This window comes from Leptodactylus fuscus, chromosome 4, assembly GCF_031893055.1.
Source record: "Leptodactylus fuscus isolate aLepFus1 chromosome 4, aLepFus1.hap2, whole genome shotgun sequence".
NCBI lineage: Eukaryota > Metazoa > Chordata > Amphibia > Anura > Leptodactylidae > Leptodactylus > Leptodactylus fuscus.
Window position 1 is genome coordinate 5,530,897 of NC_134268.1, and position 15,159 is coordinate 5,546,055.

General features: G+C 35.6%; 1 protein-coding gene across 2 annotated transcripts in view; it reads left to right on the top strand.

The window, feature by feature from the left end:
- The window catches only part of LOC142200028 (5-oxoprolinase-like), a 44,704-nt gene that overhangs the window by 19,025 nt on the left and 10,520 nt on the right, over positions 1 to 15,159 (top strand). For both annotated transcript variants that reach the window (XM_075270027.1, XM_075270028.1), the window contains exon 21: positions 5,417 to 5,601. In XM_075270027.1, coding sequence (XP_075126128.1) covers positions 5,417 to 5,601 — 185 coding nt within the window. The remainder of the gene's footprint in view (positions 1 to 5,416; positions 5,602 to 15,159) is intronic.

Here is a 15,159-nt window from a genome sequence, read left to right on the forward strand (position 1 = left end):
AATGTAATGTATGTACACAGTGACTGTTCCAGCAGAATAGTGAGCGCAGCTCAGGAGTATAATACAGGATAAGTAATGTAATGTATGTACACAGTGACTGTACCAGCAGAATAGTGAGCGCAGCTCTGGAGTATAATACAGGATAAGTAATGTATGTACACAGTGACAGTACCAGCAGAATAGTGAGCGCAGCTCTGGAGTATAATACAGGATAAGTAATGTAATGTATGTACACAGTGACTGCACCAGCAGAATAGTGAGTGCAGCTCTGGAGTATAATACAGGATAAGTAATGTAATGTATGTACACAGTGACTGCACCATCAGAATAGTGAGCGCAGCTCTGGGGTATAATACAGGATAAGTAATGTAATGTATGTACACAGTGACTGCACCATCAGAATAGTGAGCGCAGCTCTGGAGTATAATACAGGATAAGTAATGTAATGTATGTACACAGTGACTGCACCAGCAGAATAGTGAGCGCAGCTCTGGAGTATAATACAGGATAAGTAATGTAATGTATGTACACAGTGACTGTACCAGCAGAATAGTGAGCGCAGCTCTGGAGTATAATACAGGATAAGTAATGTAATGTATGTACACAGTGACTGTACCAGCAGAATAGTGAGCGCTGCTCTGGGGTATAATACAGGATAAGTAATGTAATGTATGTACACAGTGACTGTACCAGCAGAATAGTGAGCGCAGCTCTGGAGTATAATACAGGATAAGTAATGTAATGTATGTACACAGTGACTGTACCAGCAGAATAGCGAGCGCAGCTCTGGAGTATAATACAGGATAAGTAATGTAATGTATGTACACAGTGACTGTACCAGCAGAATAGTGAGCGCTGCTCTGGGGTATAATACAGGATAAGTAATGTAATGTATGTACATAGTGACTGTACCAGCAGAATAGTGAGCACAGCTCTGGAGTATAATACAGGATAAGTAATGTAGTAATGTAATGTATGTACACAGTGACTGTACCAGCAGAATAGTGAGCGCTGCTCTGGGGTATAATACAGGATAAGTAATGTAATGTATGTACACAGTGACTGTACCAGCAGAATAGTGAGCGCAGCTCTGGAGTATAATACAGGATAAGTAATGTAATGTATGTACACAGTGACTGTTCCAGCAGAATAGTGAGCGCAGCTCTGGAGTATAATACAGGATAAGTAATGTAATGTATGTACACAGTGACTGTACCAGCAGAATAGTGAGCGCAGCTCTGGAGTATAATACAGGATAAGTAATGTATGTACACAGTGACAGTACCAGCAGAATAGTGAGCGCAGCTCTGGAGTATAATACAGGATAAGTAATGTAATGTATGTACACAGTGACTGTACCAGCAGAATAGTGAGCGCAGCTCTGGAGTATAATACAGGATAAGTAATGTAATGTATGTACACAGTGACTGCACCATCAGAATAGTGAGCGCAGCTCTGGGGTATAATACAGGATAAGTAATGTAATGTATGTACACAGTGACTGCACCATCAGAATAGTGAGCGTAGCTCTGGAGTATAATACAGGATAAGTAATGTAATGTATGTACACAGTGACTGCACCAGCAGAATAGTGAGCGCAGCTCTGGAGTATAATACAGGATAAGTAATGTAATGTATGTACACAGTGACTGTACCAGCAGAATAGTGAGCGCAGCTCTGGAGTATAATACAGGATAAGTAATGTAATGTATGTACACAGTGACTGTACCAGCAGAATAGTGAGCGCTGCTCTGGGGTATAATACAGGATAAGTAATGTAATGTATGTACACAGTGACTGTACCAGCAGAATAGTGAGCGCAGCTCTGGAGTATAATACAGGATAAGTAATGTAATGTATGTACACAGTGACTGTACCAGCAGAATAGCGAGCGCAGCTCTGGAGTATAATACAGGATAAGTAATGTAATGTATGTACACAGTGACTGTACCAGCAGAATAGTGAGCGCTGCTCTGGGGTATAATACAGGATAAGTAATGTAATGTATGTACATAGTGACTGTACCAGCTGAATAGTGAGCGCAGCTCTGGAGTATAATACAGGATAAGTAATGTAATGTATGTACACAGTGACTGTACCAGCAGAATAGTGAGCGCAGCTCTGGAGTATAATACAAGATCACTAATGTAATGTATGTACACAGTGACTGTACCAGCAGAATAGTGAGCGCAGCTCTGGAGTATAATACAGGATAATTAATGTATGTACACAGTGACAGTACCAGCAGAATAGTGAGCGCAGCTCTGGAGTATAATACAGGATAAGTAATGTAATGTATGTACACAGTGACTGTACCAGCAGAATAGTGAGCGCAGCTCTGGAGTATAATACAGGATAAGTAATGTAATGTATGTACACAGTGACTGTTCCAGCAGAATAGTGAGCGCAGCTCTGGAGTATAATACAGGATAAGTAATGTAATGTATGTACACAGTGACTGTACCAGCAGAATAGTGAGCGCAGCTCTGGAGTATAATACAGGATAAGTAATGTAATGTATGTACACAGTGACTGTACCAGCAGAATAGTGAGCGCAGCTCTGGAGTATAATACAGGATAAGTAATGTATGTACACAGTGACTGCACCAGCAGAATAGTGAGCGCAGCTCTGGAGTATAATACAGGATAAGTAATGTAATGTATGTACACAGTGACTGCACCAGCAGAATAGTGAGCGCAGCTCTGGAGTATAATACAGGATAAGTAATGTAATGTATGTACACAGTGACTGTACCAGCAGAATAGTGAGCGCAGCTCTGGAGTATAATACAGGATAAGTAATGTAATGTATGTACACAGTGACTGTACCAGCAGAATAGTGAGCGCAGCTCTGGAGTATAATACAGGATAAGTAATGTAATGTATGTACACAGTGACTGTACCAGCAGAATAGTGAGCGCAGCTCTGGAGTATAATACAGGATAAGTAATGTAATGTATGTACACAGTGACTGTACCAGCAGAATAGTGAGCGCAGCTCTGGAGTATAATACAGGATAAGTAATGTAATGTATGTACACAGTGACTGTACCAGCAGAATAGCGAGCGCAGCTCTGGAGTATAATACAGGATAAGTAATGTAATGTATGTACACAGAGACTGTACCAGCAGAATAGTGAGCGCTGCTCTGGGGTATAATACAGGATAAGTAATGTAATGTATGTACATAGTGACTGTACCAGCAGAATAGTGAGCACAGCTCTGGAGTATAATACAGGATAAGTAATGTAGTAATGTAATGTATGTACACAGTGACTGTACCAGCAGAATAGTGAGCGCAGCTCTGGAGTATAATACAGGATAAGTAATGTAATGTATGTACACAGTGACTGTACCAGCAGAATAGTGAGTGCAGCTCTGGAGTATAATACAGGATAAGTAATGTAATGTATGTACACAGTGACTGTACCAGCAGAACAGTGAGCGCAGCTCTGGAGTATAATACAGGATAAGTAATGTAATGTATGTACACAGTGACTGCACCAGCAGAATAGTGAGCGCAGCTCTGGAGTATAATACAGGATAAGTAATGTAATGTATGTACACAGTGACTGTACCAGCAGAACAGTGAGCGCAGCTCTGGAGTATAATACAGGATAAGTAATGTAATGTATGTACACAGTGTCTGCACCAGCAGAATAGTGAGCGCAGCTCTGGAGTATAATACAGGATAAGTAATGTAATGTACGTACACAGTGACTGTACCAGCAGAATAGTGAGCGCAGCTCTGGAGTATAATACAGGATAAGTAATGTAATGTATGTACACAGTGACTGTACCAGCAGAATAGTGAGCGCAGCTCTGGGGTATAATACAGGATAAGTAATGTAATGTATGTACACAGTGACTGTACCAACAGAATAGTGAGCGCAGCTCTGGAGTATAATACAGGATAAGTAATGTAATGTATGTACACAGTGACTGCACCAGCAGAATAGTGAGCGCAGCTCTGGAGTATAATACAGGATAAGTAATGTAATGTATGTACACAGTGACTGTTCCAGCAGAATAGTGAGCGCAGCTCTGGAGTATAATAGAGGATAAGTAATGTAATGTATGTACACAGTGACTGTACCAGCAGAATAGTGAGCGCAGCTCTGGAGTATAATACAGGATAAGTAATGTATGTACACAGTGACTGTACCAGCAGAATAGTGAGCTCTGGAGTATAATACAGGATAAGTAATGTAATGTATGTACACAGTGACTGTACCAGCAGAATAGTGAGCGCAGCTCTGGGGTATAATATAGGATAAGTAATGTAATGTATGTACACAGTGACTGTACCAGCAGAATAGTGAGCGCAGCTCTGGAGTATAATACAGGATAAGTAATGTAATGTATGTACACAGTGACTGCACCAGCAGAATAGTGAGCGCAGCTCTGGAGTATAATACAGGATAAGTAATGTAATGTATGTACATAGTGACTGTACCAGCAGAATAGTGAGCGCAGCTCTGGAGTATAATACAGGATAAGTAATGTAATGTATGTACAAAGTGACTGTACCAGCAGAATAGTGAGCGCAGCTCTGGAGTATAATACAGGATAAGTAATGTAATGTATGTACACAGTGACTGTACCAGCAGAATAGTGAGCGCAGCTCTGGAGTATAATACAGGATAAGTAATGTAATGTATGTACACAGTGACTGTAGCAGCAGAATAGCGAGCGCAGCTCTGGAGTATAATACAGGATAAGTAATGTAATGTATGTACACAGTGACTGTACCAGCAGAATAGTGAGCGCTGCTCTGGGGTATAATACAGGATAAGTAATGTAATGTATGTACATAGTGACTGCACCAGCAGAACAGTGAGCGCAGCTCTGGAGTATAATACAGGATAAGTAATGTAATGTATGTACACAGTGACCAGCAGAATAGTGAGCGCAGCTCTGGAGTATAATACAGGATAAGTAATGTAATGTATGTACATAGTGACTGTACCAGCAGAATAGTGAGCGCAGCTCTGGAGTATAATACAGGATAAGTAATGTAATGTATGTACACAGTGACTGCACCAGCAGAATAGTGAGTGCAGCTCTGGAGTATAATACAGGATAAGTAATGTAATGTATGTACACAGTGACTGTACCAGCAGAATAGTGAGCGCAGCTCTGGAGTATAATACAGGATAAGTAATGTAATGTATGTACACAGTGACTGTACCAGCAGAATAGTGAGCGCAGCTCTGGAGTATAATACAGGATAAGTAATGTAATGTATTTATAAAGTGATTTTTATTTTTTTTTTAAATGTATTTCAGAGGTGTGTGTGTAATACAAGTTGGTTAATTATTCACTAATATGTGTATTTGGGGTTCTTTATTTATTTATTTTTTTTTTTAAATATATCTTGAATATTCCCTCTTTCTTACTTTCATTTGTCCTTACAGCGGTCACTGAGGCTTTAATGGCCCCAGGACTAATACCTGGCAGCAGTGGGACCCGTAATCTCCATGATAACTTATCAGACCTGCGAGCACAGGTGGCCGCCAATCAGAAGGGCATCCAGTTGGTAAATGAGTTAATTGATTTCTATGGACTTGAAGTGGTGCAGGCATACATGGCACATATCCAGGTCAGTAGTAGTATTATTCATTCTGCAATATTTACTAAACTATAACTCTACCTGTCATATTACTGACATTATACAATATAACATTAGTTTATTACACTACTACTATAATACTACCTCCTATGTACAAGAATATAACTACTATAATACTACTCCTATGTACAAGAATATAACTACTATAATACTACTCCTATGTACAAGAATATAACTACTATAATACTACTCCTATGTACAAGGATATAACTACTATAATACTACTCCTATGTACAAGAATATAACTACTATAATACTACTCCTATGGATAAGAATATAACTACTATAATACTACCTCCTATGTACAAGAATATAACTACTATAATACTGCTCCTATGTACAAGAATATAACTACTATAATACTGCTCCTATGTACAAGAATATAACTACTATAATACTACTCCTATGTACAAGAATATATCTACTATAATACTACTCCTATGTACAAGAATATAACTACTATAATACTGCTCCTATGTACAAGAATATAACTACTATAATACTGCTACTATGTACAAGAATATAACTACTATAATACTACTCCTATGTACAAGAATATAACTACTATAATACTACTCCTATGTACAAGAATATAAGTACTATAATACTGCTACTATGTACAAGAATATAACTACTATAATACTACCTCCTATGTACAAGAATATAACTACTATAAATACTACTCCTATGTACAGGAATATAACTACTATAATACTACTCCTATGTACAGGAATATAACTACTATAATACTACTCCTATGTACAAGAATATAACTACTATAATACTACTCCTATGTACAAGAATATAACTACTATAATACTACCTCCTATGTACAAGAATATAACTACTATAATACTACCTCCTATGTACAAGAATATAACTACTATAATACTACTCCTATGTACAAGAATATAACTACTATAATACTGCTCCTATGTACAAGAATATAACTACTATAATACTACTCCTATGTACAAGAATATAACTACTATAATACTACTCCTATGTACAAGAATATAACTACTATAATACTACTCCTATGTACAAGAATATATCTACTATAATACTACTCCTATGTACAAGAATATAACTACTATAATACTACTCCTATGTACAAGAATATAACTACTATAATACTACTCCTATGTACAAGAATATAACTACTATAATACTACCTCCTATGTACAAGAATATAACTACTATAATACTACTCCTATGTACAAGAATATATCTACTATAATACTACTCCTATGTACAAGAATATAACTACTATAATACTGCTCCTATGTACAAGAATATAACTACTATAATACTGCTCCTATGTACAAGAATATAACTACTATAATACTGCTACTATGTACAAGAATGTAACTACTATAATACTACTCCTATGTACAAGAATATAATTACTATAATTCTACTCCTATGTACAAGAATATAACTACTATAATACTAATCCTACGTACAAGAATATAACTACTGTAATACTACCTGCTATGTACAAGAATATATCTACTATAATACTACTCCTATGTACAAGAATATAACTACTATAATACTACTCCTATGTACAAGAATATAACTACTATAATACTACTCCTATGTACAAGAATATAACTACTATAATACTACTCCTATGTACAAGACTATAACTACTATAATACTACTCCTATGTACAAGAATATAACTACTATAATACTACTCCTATGTACAAGAATATAACTACTATAATACTACTCCTATGTACAAGAATATATCTACTATAATACTACCTCCTATGTACAAGAATATAACTACTATAATACTACTCCTATGTACAAGAATATAACTACTATAATACTACCTCCTATGTACAAGAATATAACTACTATAATACTACTCCTATGTACAAGAATATAACTACTATAATACTACTCCTATATACAAGAATATATCTACTATAATACTACCTCCTATGTACAAGAATATAACTACTATAATACTGCTCCTATGTACAAGAATATAACTACTATAATACTACTCCTATGTACAAGAATATAACTACTATAATACTACTCCTATGTACAAGAATATATCTACTATAATACTACCTCCTATGTACAAGAATATAACTACTATAATACTACTCCTATGTACAAGAATATAACTACTATAATACTACTCCTATGTACAAGAATATAACTACTATAATACTACTCCTATGTACAAGAATATAACTACTATAATACTACTCCTATGTACAAGAATATAACTACTATAATACTACTCATAAGTACAAGAATATAACTACTATAATACTACTCCTATGTACAATAATATAACTACTATAATACTACTTCCTATGTACAAGAATATAACTACTATAATACTACTCCTATGTACAAGAATATAACTACTATAATACTACCTCCTATGTACAAGAATATAACTACTATAATACTACCTCCTATGTACAAGAATATAACTACTATAATACTGCCTCCTATGTACAAGAATATAACTACTATAATACTACCTCCTATGTACAAGAATATAACTACTATAATACTACTCCTATGTACAAGAATATAATTACTGTAATACTACCTCCTATGTACAAGAATATAACTACTATAATACTACTCCTATGTACAAGAATATAACTACTATAATACTGCTCCTATGTACAAGAATATAACTACTATAATACTACTCCTATGTACAAGAATATAACTACTATAATACTACTCCTATGTACAAGAATATAACTACTATAATACTACCCCCTATGTACAAGAATGTAACTACTATAATACTACCTCCTATGTACAAGAATATAACTACTATAATACTGCTACTATGTACAAGAATATAACTACTATAATACTACCTCCTATGTACAAGAATATAACTACTATAATACTACTCCTATGTACAGGAATATAACTACTATAATACTACTCCTATGTACAAGAATATAACTACTATAATACTACCTCCTATGTACAAGAATATAACTACTATAATACTACCTCCTATGTACAAGAATATAACTACTATAATACTACTCCTATGTACAAGAATATAACTACTATAATACTACTCCTATGTACAAGAATATAACTACTATAATACTACTCCTATGTACAAGGATATAACTACTATAATACTACTCCTATGTACAAGAATATAACTACTATAATACTACTCCTATGGATAAGAATATAACTACTATAATACTACCTCCTATGTACAAGAATATAACTACTATAATACTGCTCCTATGTACAAGAATATAACTACTATAATACTGCTCCTATGTACAAGAATATAACTACTATAATACTACTCCTATGTACAAGAATATATCTACTATAATACTACTCCTATGTACAAGAATATAACTACTATAATACTGCTCCTATGTACAAGAATATAACTACTATAATACTGCTACTATGTACAAGAATGTAACTACTATAATACTACTCCTATGTACAAGAATATAATTACTATAATTCTACTCCTATGTACAAGAATATAACTACTATAATACTAATCCTACGTACAAGAATATAACTACTGTAATACTACCTGCTATGTACAAGAATATATCTACTATAATACTACTCCTATGTACAAGAATATAACTACTATAATACTACTCCTATGTACAGGAATATAACTACTATAATACTACTCCTATGTACAGGAATATAACTACTATAATACTACTCCTATGTACAAGACTATAACTACTATAATACTACTCCTATGTACAAGAATATAACTACTATAATACTACTCCTATGTACAAGAATATAACTACTATAATACTACTCCTATGTACAAGAATATAACTACTATAATACTACTCCTATGTACAAGAATATAACTACTATAATACTACCTCCTATATACAAGAATATAACTACTATAATACTACCTCCTATGTACAAGAATATAACTACTATAATACTACTCCTATGTACAAGAATATAACTACTATAATACTACTCCTATGTACAAGAATATAACTACTATAATACTGCTCCTATGTACAAGAATATAACTACTATAATACTACTCCTATGTACAAGAATATAACTGCTATAATACTACTCCTATGTACAGGAATATAACTACTATAATACTACTCCTATGTACAAGAATATAACTACTATAATACTACTCCTATGTATAAGAATATAACTACTATAATACTACTCCTATGTACAAGAATATAACTACTATAATACTGCTCCTATGTACAAGAATATAACTACTATAATACTACTCCTATGTACAGGAATATAACTACTATAATACTACTCCTATGTACAAGAATATAACTACTATAATACTACCTCCTATGTACAAGAATATAACTACTATAATACTACCTCCTATGTACAAGAATATAACTACTATAATACTACCTCCTATGTACAAGAATATAACTACTATAATACTGCCTCCTATGTACAAGAATATAACTACTATAATACTACTCCTATGTACAAGAATATAACTACTATAATACTACTCCTATGTACAAGAATATAACTACTATAATACTGCTCCTATGTACAAGAATATAACTACTATAATACTACTCCTATGTACAAGAATATAACTACTATAATACTACCTCCTATGTACAAGAATATAACTACTATAATACTACCTCCTATGTACAAGAATATAACTACTATAATACTACTCCTATGTACAAGAATATATCTACTATAATACTACTCCTATGTACAAGAATATAACTACTATAATACTACTCCTATGTACAAGAATATATCTACTATAATACTGCTCCTATGTACAAGAATATAACTACTATAATACTACTCCTATGTACAAGAATATATCTACTATAATACTGCTCCTATGTACAAGAATATATCTACTATAATACTACTCCTATGTACAAGAATATAACTACTATAATACTACTCCTATGTACAAGAATATATCTACTATAATACTGCTCCTATGTACAAGAATATAACTACTATAATACTACTCCTATGTACAAGAATATATCTACTATAATACTGCTCCTATGTACAAGAATATAACTACTATAATACTACTCCTATGTACAACAATATAACTACTATAATACTACTCCTATGTACAAGAATATATCTACTATAATACTGCTCCTATGTACAAGAATATAACTACTATAATACTACTCCTATATACAAGAATATAACTACTATAATACTACTCCTATGTACAAGAATATAACTACTATAATACTACTCCTATGTACAAGAATATAACTACTATAATACTACTCCTATGTACAAGAATATAACTACTATAATACTACTCCTATGTACAAGAATATAACTACTATAATACTACTCCTATGTACAAGAATATAACTACTATAATACTACTCCTATGTACAAGAATATAACTACTATAATACTACCTCCTATGTACAAGAATATAACTACTATAATACTACTCCTATGTACAAGAATATAACTACTATAATACTACTCCTATGTACAAGAATATATCTACTATAATACTACCTCCTATGTACAAGAATATAACTACTATAATACTACCTCCTATGTACAAGAATATAACTACTATAATACTACTCCTATATACAAGAATATAACTACTATAATACTACCTCCTATGTACAAGAATATAACTACTATAATACTACTCCTATGTACAAGAATATAACTACTATAATACTACCTCCTATGTACAAGAATATAACTACTATAATACTACTCCTATGTACAAGAATATAACTACTATAATACTACCTCCTATGTACAAGAATATAACTACTATAATACTACTCCTATGTACAAGAATATAACTACTATAATACTGCTCCTATGTACAAGAATATAACTACTATAATACTACTCCTATGTACAAGAATATATCTACTATAATGCTACTCCTATGTACAAGAATATAACTACTATAATACTACCTCCTATGTACAAGAATATAACTACTATAATACTACCTCCTATGTACAAGAATATAACTACTATAATACTACTCCTATATACAAGAATGTAACTACTATAATACTACCTCCTATGTACAAGAATATAACTACTATAATACTACTCCTATGTACAAGAATATAACTACTATAATACTACTCCTATGTACAAGAATATAACTACTATAATACTACTCCTATGTACAAGAATATAACTACTATAATACTGCTCCTATGTACAAGAATATAACTACTATAATACTACCTCCTATGTACAAGAATATAACTACTATAATACTACTCCTATGTACAAGAATATAACTACTATAATACTACTCCTATGTACAAGAATATATCTACTATAATACTACCTCCTATGTACAAGAATATAACCACTATAATACTACTCCTATGTACAAGAATATAACTACTATAATACTACTCCTATGTACAAGAATATAACTACTATAATACTGCCCCCTGTGTATTAGAATATAACTACTATAATACTACCCCCTCTGTACAAGAATATAACTACTATAATACTACTCCTATATACAAGAATATAACTACTATAATACTACTCCTATGTACAAGAATATAACTACTATAATACTACTCCTATATACAAGAATATAACTACTATAATACTACTCCTATGTACAAGAATATAACTACTATAATACTACCTCCTATGTACAAGAATATAACTACTATAATACTACTACTATGTACAAGAATATAACTACTATAATACTACTCCTATGTACAAGAATATAACTACTAGAGATGAGCGAACAGTGTTCTATGGAACTCATGTTCGATCGGATATTAGGCTGTTCGGCATGTTCGAATCGAATCGAACACCGCGTGGTAAAGTGCGCCATTACTCGATTCCCCTCCCACCTTCCCTGGCGCCTTTTTTGCTCCAATAACAGCGCAGGGTAGGTGGGACAGGAACTACGACACCGGTGACGTTGAAAAAAGTAGGCAAAACCCATTGGCTGCCGAAAACATGTGACCTCTAATTTAAAAGAACAGCGACGCCCAGCTTCGCGTCATTCTGAGCTTGCAATTCACCGAGGACGGAGGTTTCCGTCCAGCTAGCTAGGGCTTAGATTCTGGGTAGGCAGGGACAGGCTAGGATAGGAAGGAGAAGACAACCAACAGCTCTTGTAAGAGCTAAATTGCAGGGAGAAGCTTGTCAGTGTAACGTGGCACTGACGGGCTCAATCGCCGCAACCCAGCTTTCCCAGGATCCTGAATGGAATACACTGTCAGTGTATTCCCGTATACCCGATATATACCCCGATACCCGTTCCAACGGTGTGCCCCCCCACCTTCACCCCAGAAATACCCTGCAAGTCCCCTAGCAATAGAATTGGGGCTATATACACCCACAATTTTTACTACTGGTATACAGTGCCATTGTCTGACTGGGAATTCAAAGAATATATTGGGAATACAAATACCCTCATTTCTTGCTACTGCCATATAGTGCCAGTTTCTGACTGGTAATTCAAAGAATATATTGGGGTTACGTGCACCCACAATTTTTACTACTGGTATATAGTGCCATTGTCTGACTGGGAATTCAAAGAATATATTGGGAATACAAATACCCTCATTTCTTGCTACTGCCATATAGTGCCAGTTTCTGACTGGTAATTCAAAGAATATATTGGGGTTACGTGCACCCACAATTTTTACTACTGGTATACAGTGCCATTGTCTGACTGGGAATTCAAAGAATATATTGGGGTTATAAATACCCTCATTTCTTGCTACTGCCATATAGTGCCAGTTTCTGACTGGTAATTCAAAGAATATATTGGGGTTACGTGCACCCACAATTTTTACTACTGGTATACAGTGCCATTGTCTGACTGGGAATTCAAAGAATATATTGGGAATACAAATACCCTCATTTCTTGCTACTGCCATATAGTGCCAGTGTCTGACTGGGAATTCAAAGAATATATTGGGGTTACGTGCACCCACAATTTTTACTACTGGTATACAGTGCCATTGTCTGACTGGGAATTCAAAGAGTATATTGGGAATACAAATACCCTCATTTCTTGCTACTGCCATATAGTGCCAGTTTCTGACTGGGAATTCAAAGAATATATTGGGGTTACGTGCACCCACAATTTTTACTACTGGTATACAGTGCCATTGTCTGACTGGGAATTCAAAGAATATATTGGGGTTATAAATACCCTCATTTCTTGCTACTGCCATATAGTGCCAGTTTCTGACTGGGAATTCAAAGAATATATTGGGGTTACGTGCACCCACAATTTTTACTACTGGTATACAGTGCCATTGTCTGACTGGGAATTCAAAGAATATATTGGGGTTATAAATACCCTCATTTCTTGCTACTGCCATATAGTGCCAGTTTCTGACTGGGAATTCAAAGAATATATTGGGGTTACGTGCACCCACAATTTTTACTACTGGTATACAGTGCCAATTTCTAACTAGGAATTCAAAATGCGCAAGGCTCCCGGAAAGGGACGTGGACGAGGCCGTGGGCGAGGTCGGGGGAATGGTTCTGGGGAGCAAGGTAGCAGTGAAGCCACAGGGCGTCCCGTGCCTACTCCTGTGGGGCAGCAAGCATTGCGCCACTCCACAGTGCCAGGGTTGCTTGCCACATTAACTAAACTGCAGGGTACAAACCTTAGTAGGCCCGAGAACCAGGAACAGGTCTTGCAATGGCTGTCAGAGAACGCTTACAGCACATTGTCCAGCAGCCAGTCAGACTCTGCCTCCTCTCCTCCTATTACCCAACAGTCTTGTCTTCCTTCCTCCCAAAATTCCGAAGCTTTACAGAACAATAACCCAAACTGTCCCTGCTCCCCAGAGCTGTTCTCCGCTCCTTTCATTGTCCCTCAACCTGCCTCTCCACGTCACGATTCCACGAACCTAACAGAGGAGCATCTGTATCCAGATGCTCAAACACTAGAGTCTCCTCCATCTCCGTTCGATTTGGTGGTGGATGACCAGCAACCCACCCTCATCGACGATGATGTGACGCAGTTGCCGTCAGGGCATCCAGTTGACCGGCGCATTGTGCGGGAGGAGGAGATGAGACAGGAGTTGGAAGAGGAAGTGGTGGATGATGAGGACACTGACCCGACCTGGACAGGGGGGATGTCAAGCGGGGAAAGTAGTGTGGATGTTGAGGCAGGTGCAGCACCAAAAAGGGTAGCTAGAGGCAGAGGCAGAGGTCAGCAGCTTAGGCGAAGCCAGGCCACACCCGGAATCTCCCAAGATGTTCCAGTTCGTACCCAGCCCCGAAAAACTCCCACCTCGAGGGCACGTTTCTCGAAGGTGTGGAGTTTTTTCAAGGAATGCGCCGAGGACAGATATAGTGTTGTCTGCACAATTTGCCTCTCGAAATTGATTAGGGGCTCTGAGAAGAGCAACCTGTCCACCACTTCAATGCGCCGTCATTTGGAATCCAAGCACTGGAATCAGTGGCAGGCAGCAACGGCAGGACAAAGGCCGACTGCCGTTCACGCCACTGCCACTGC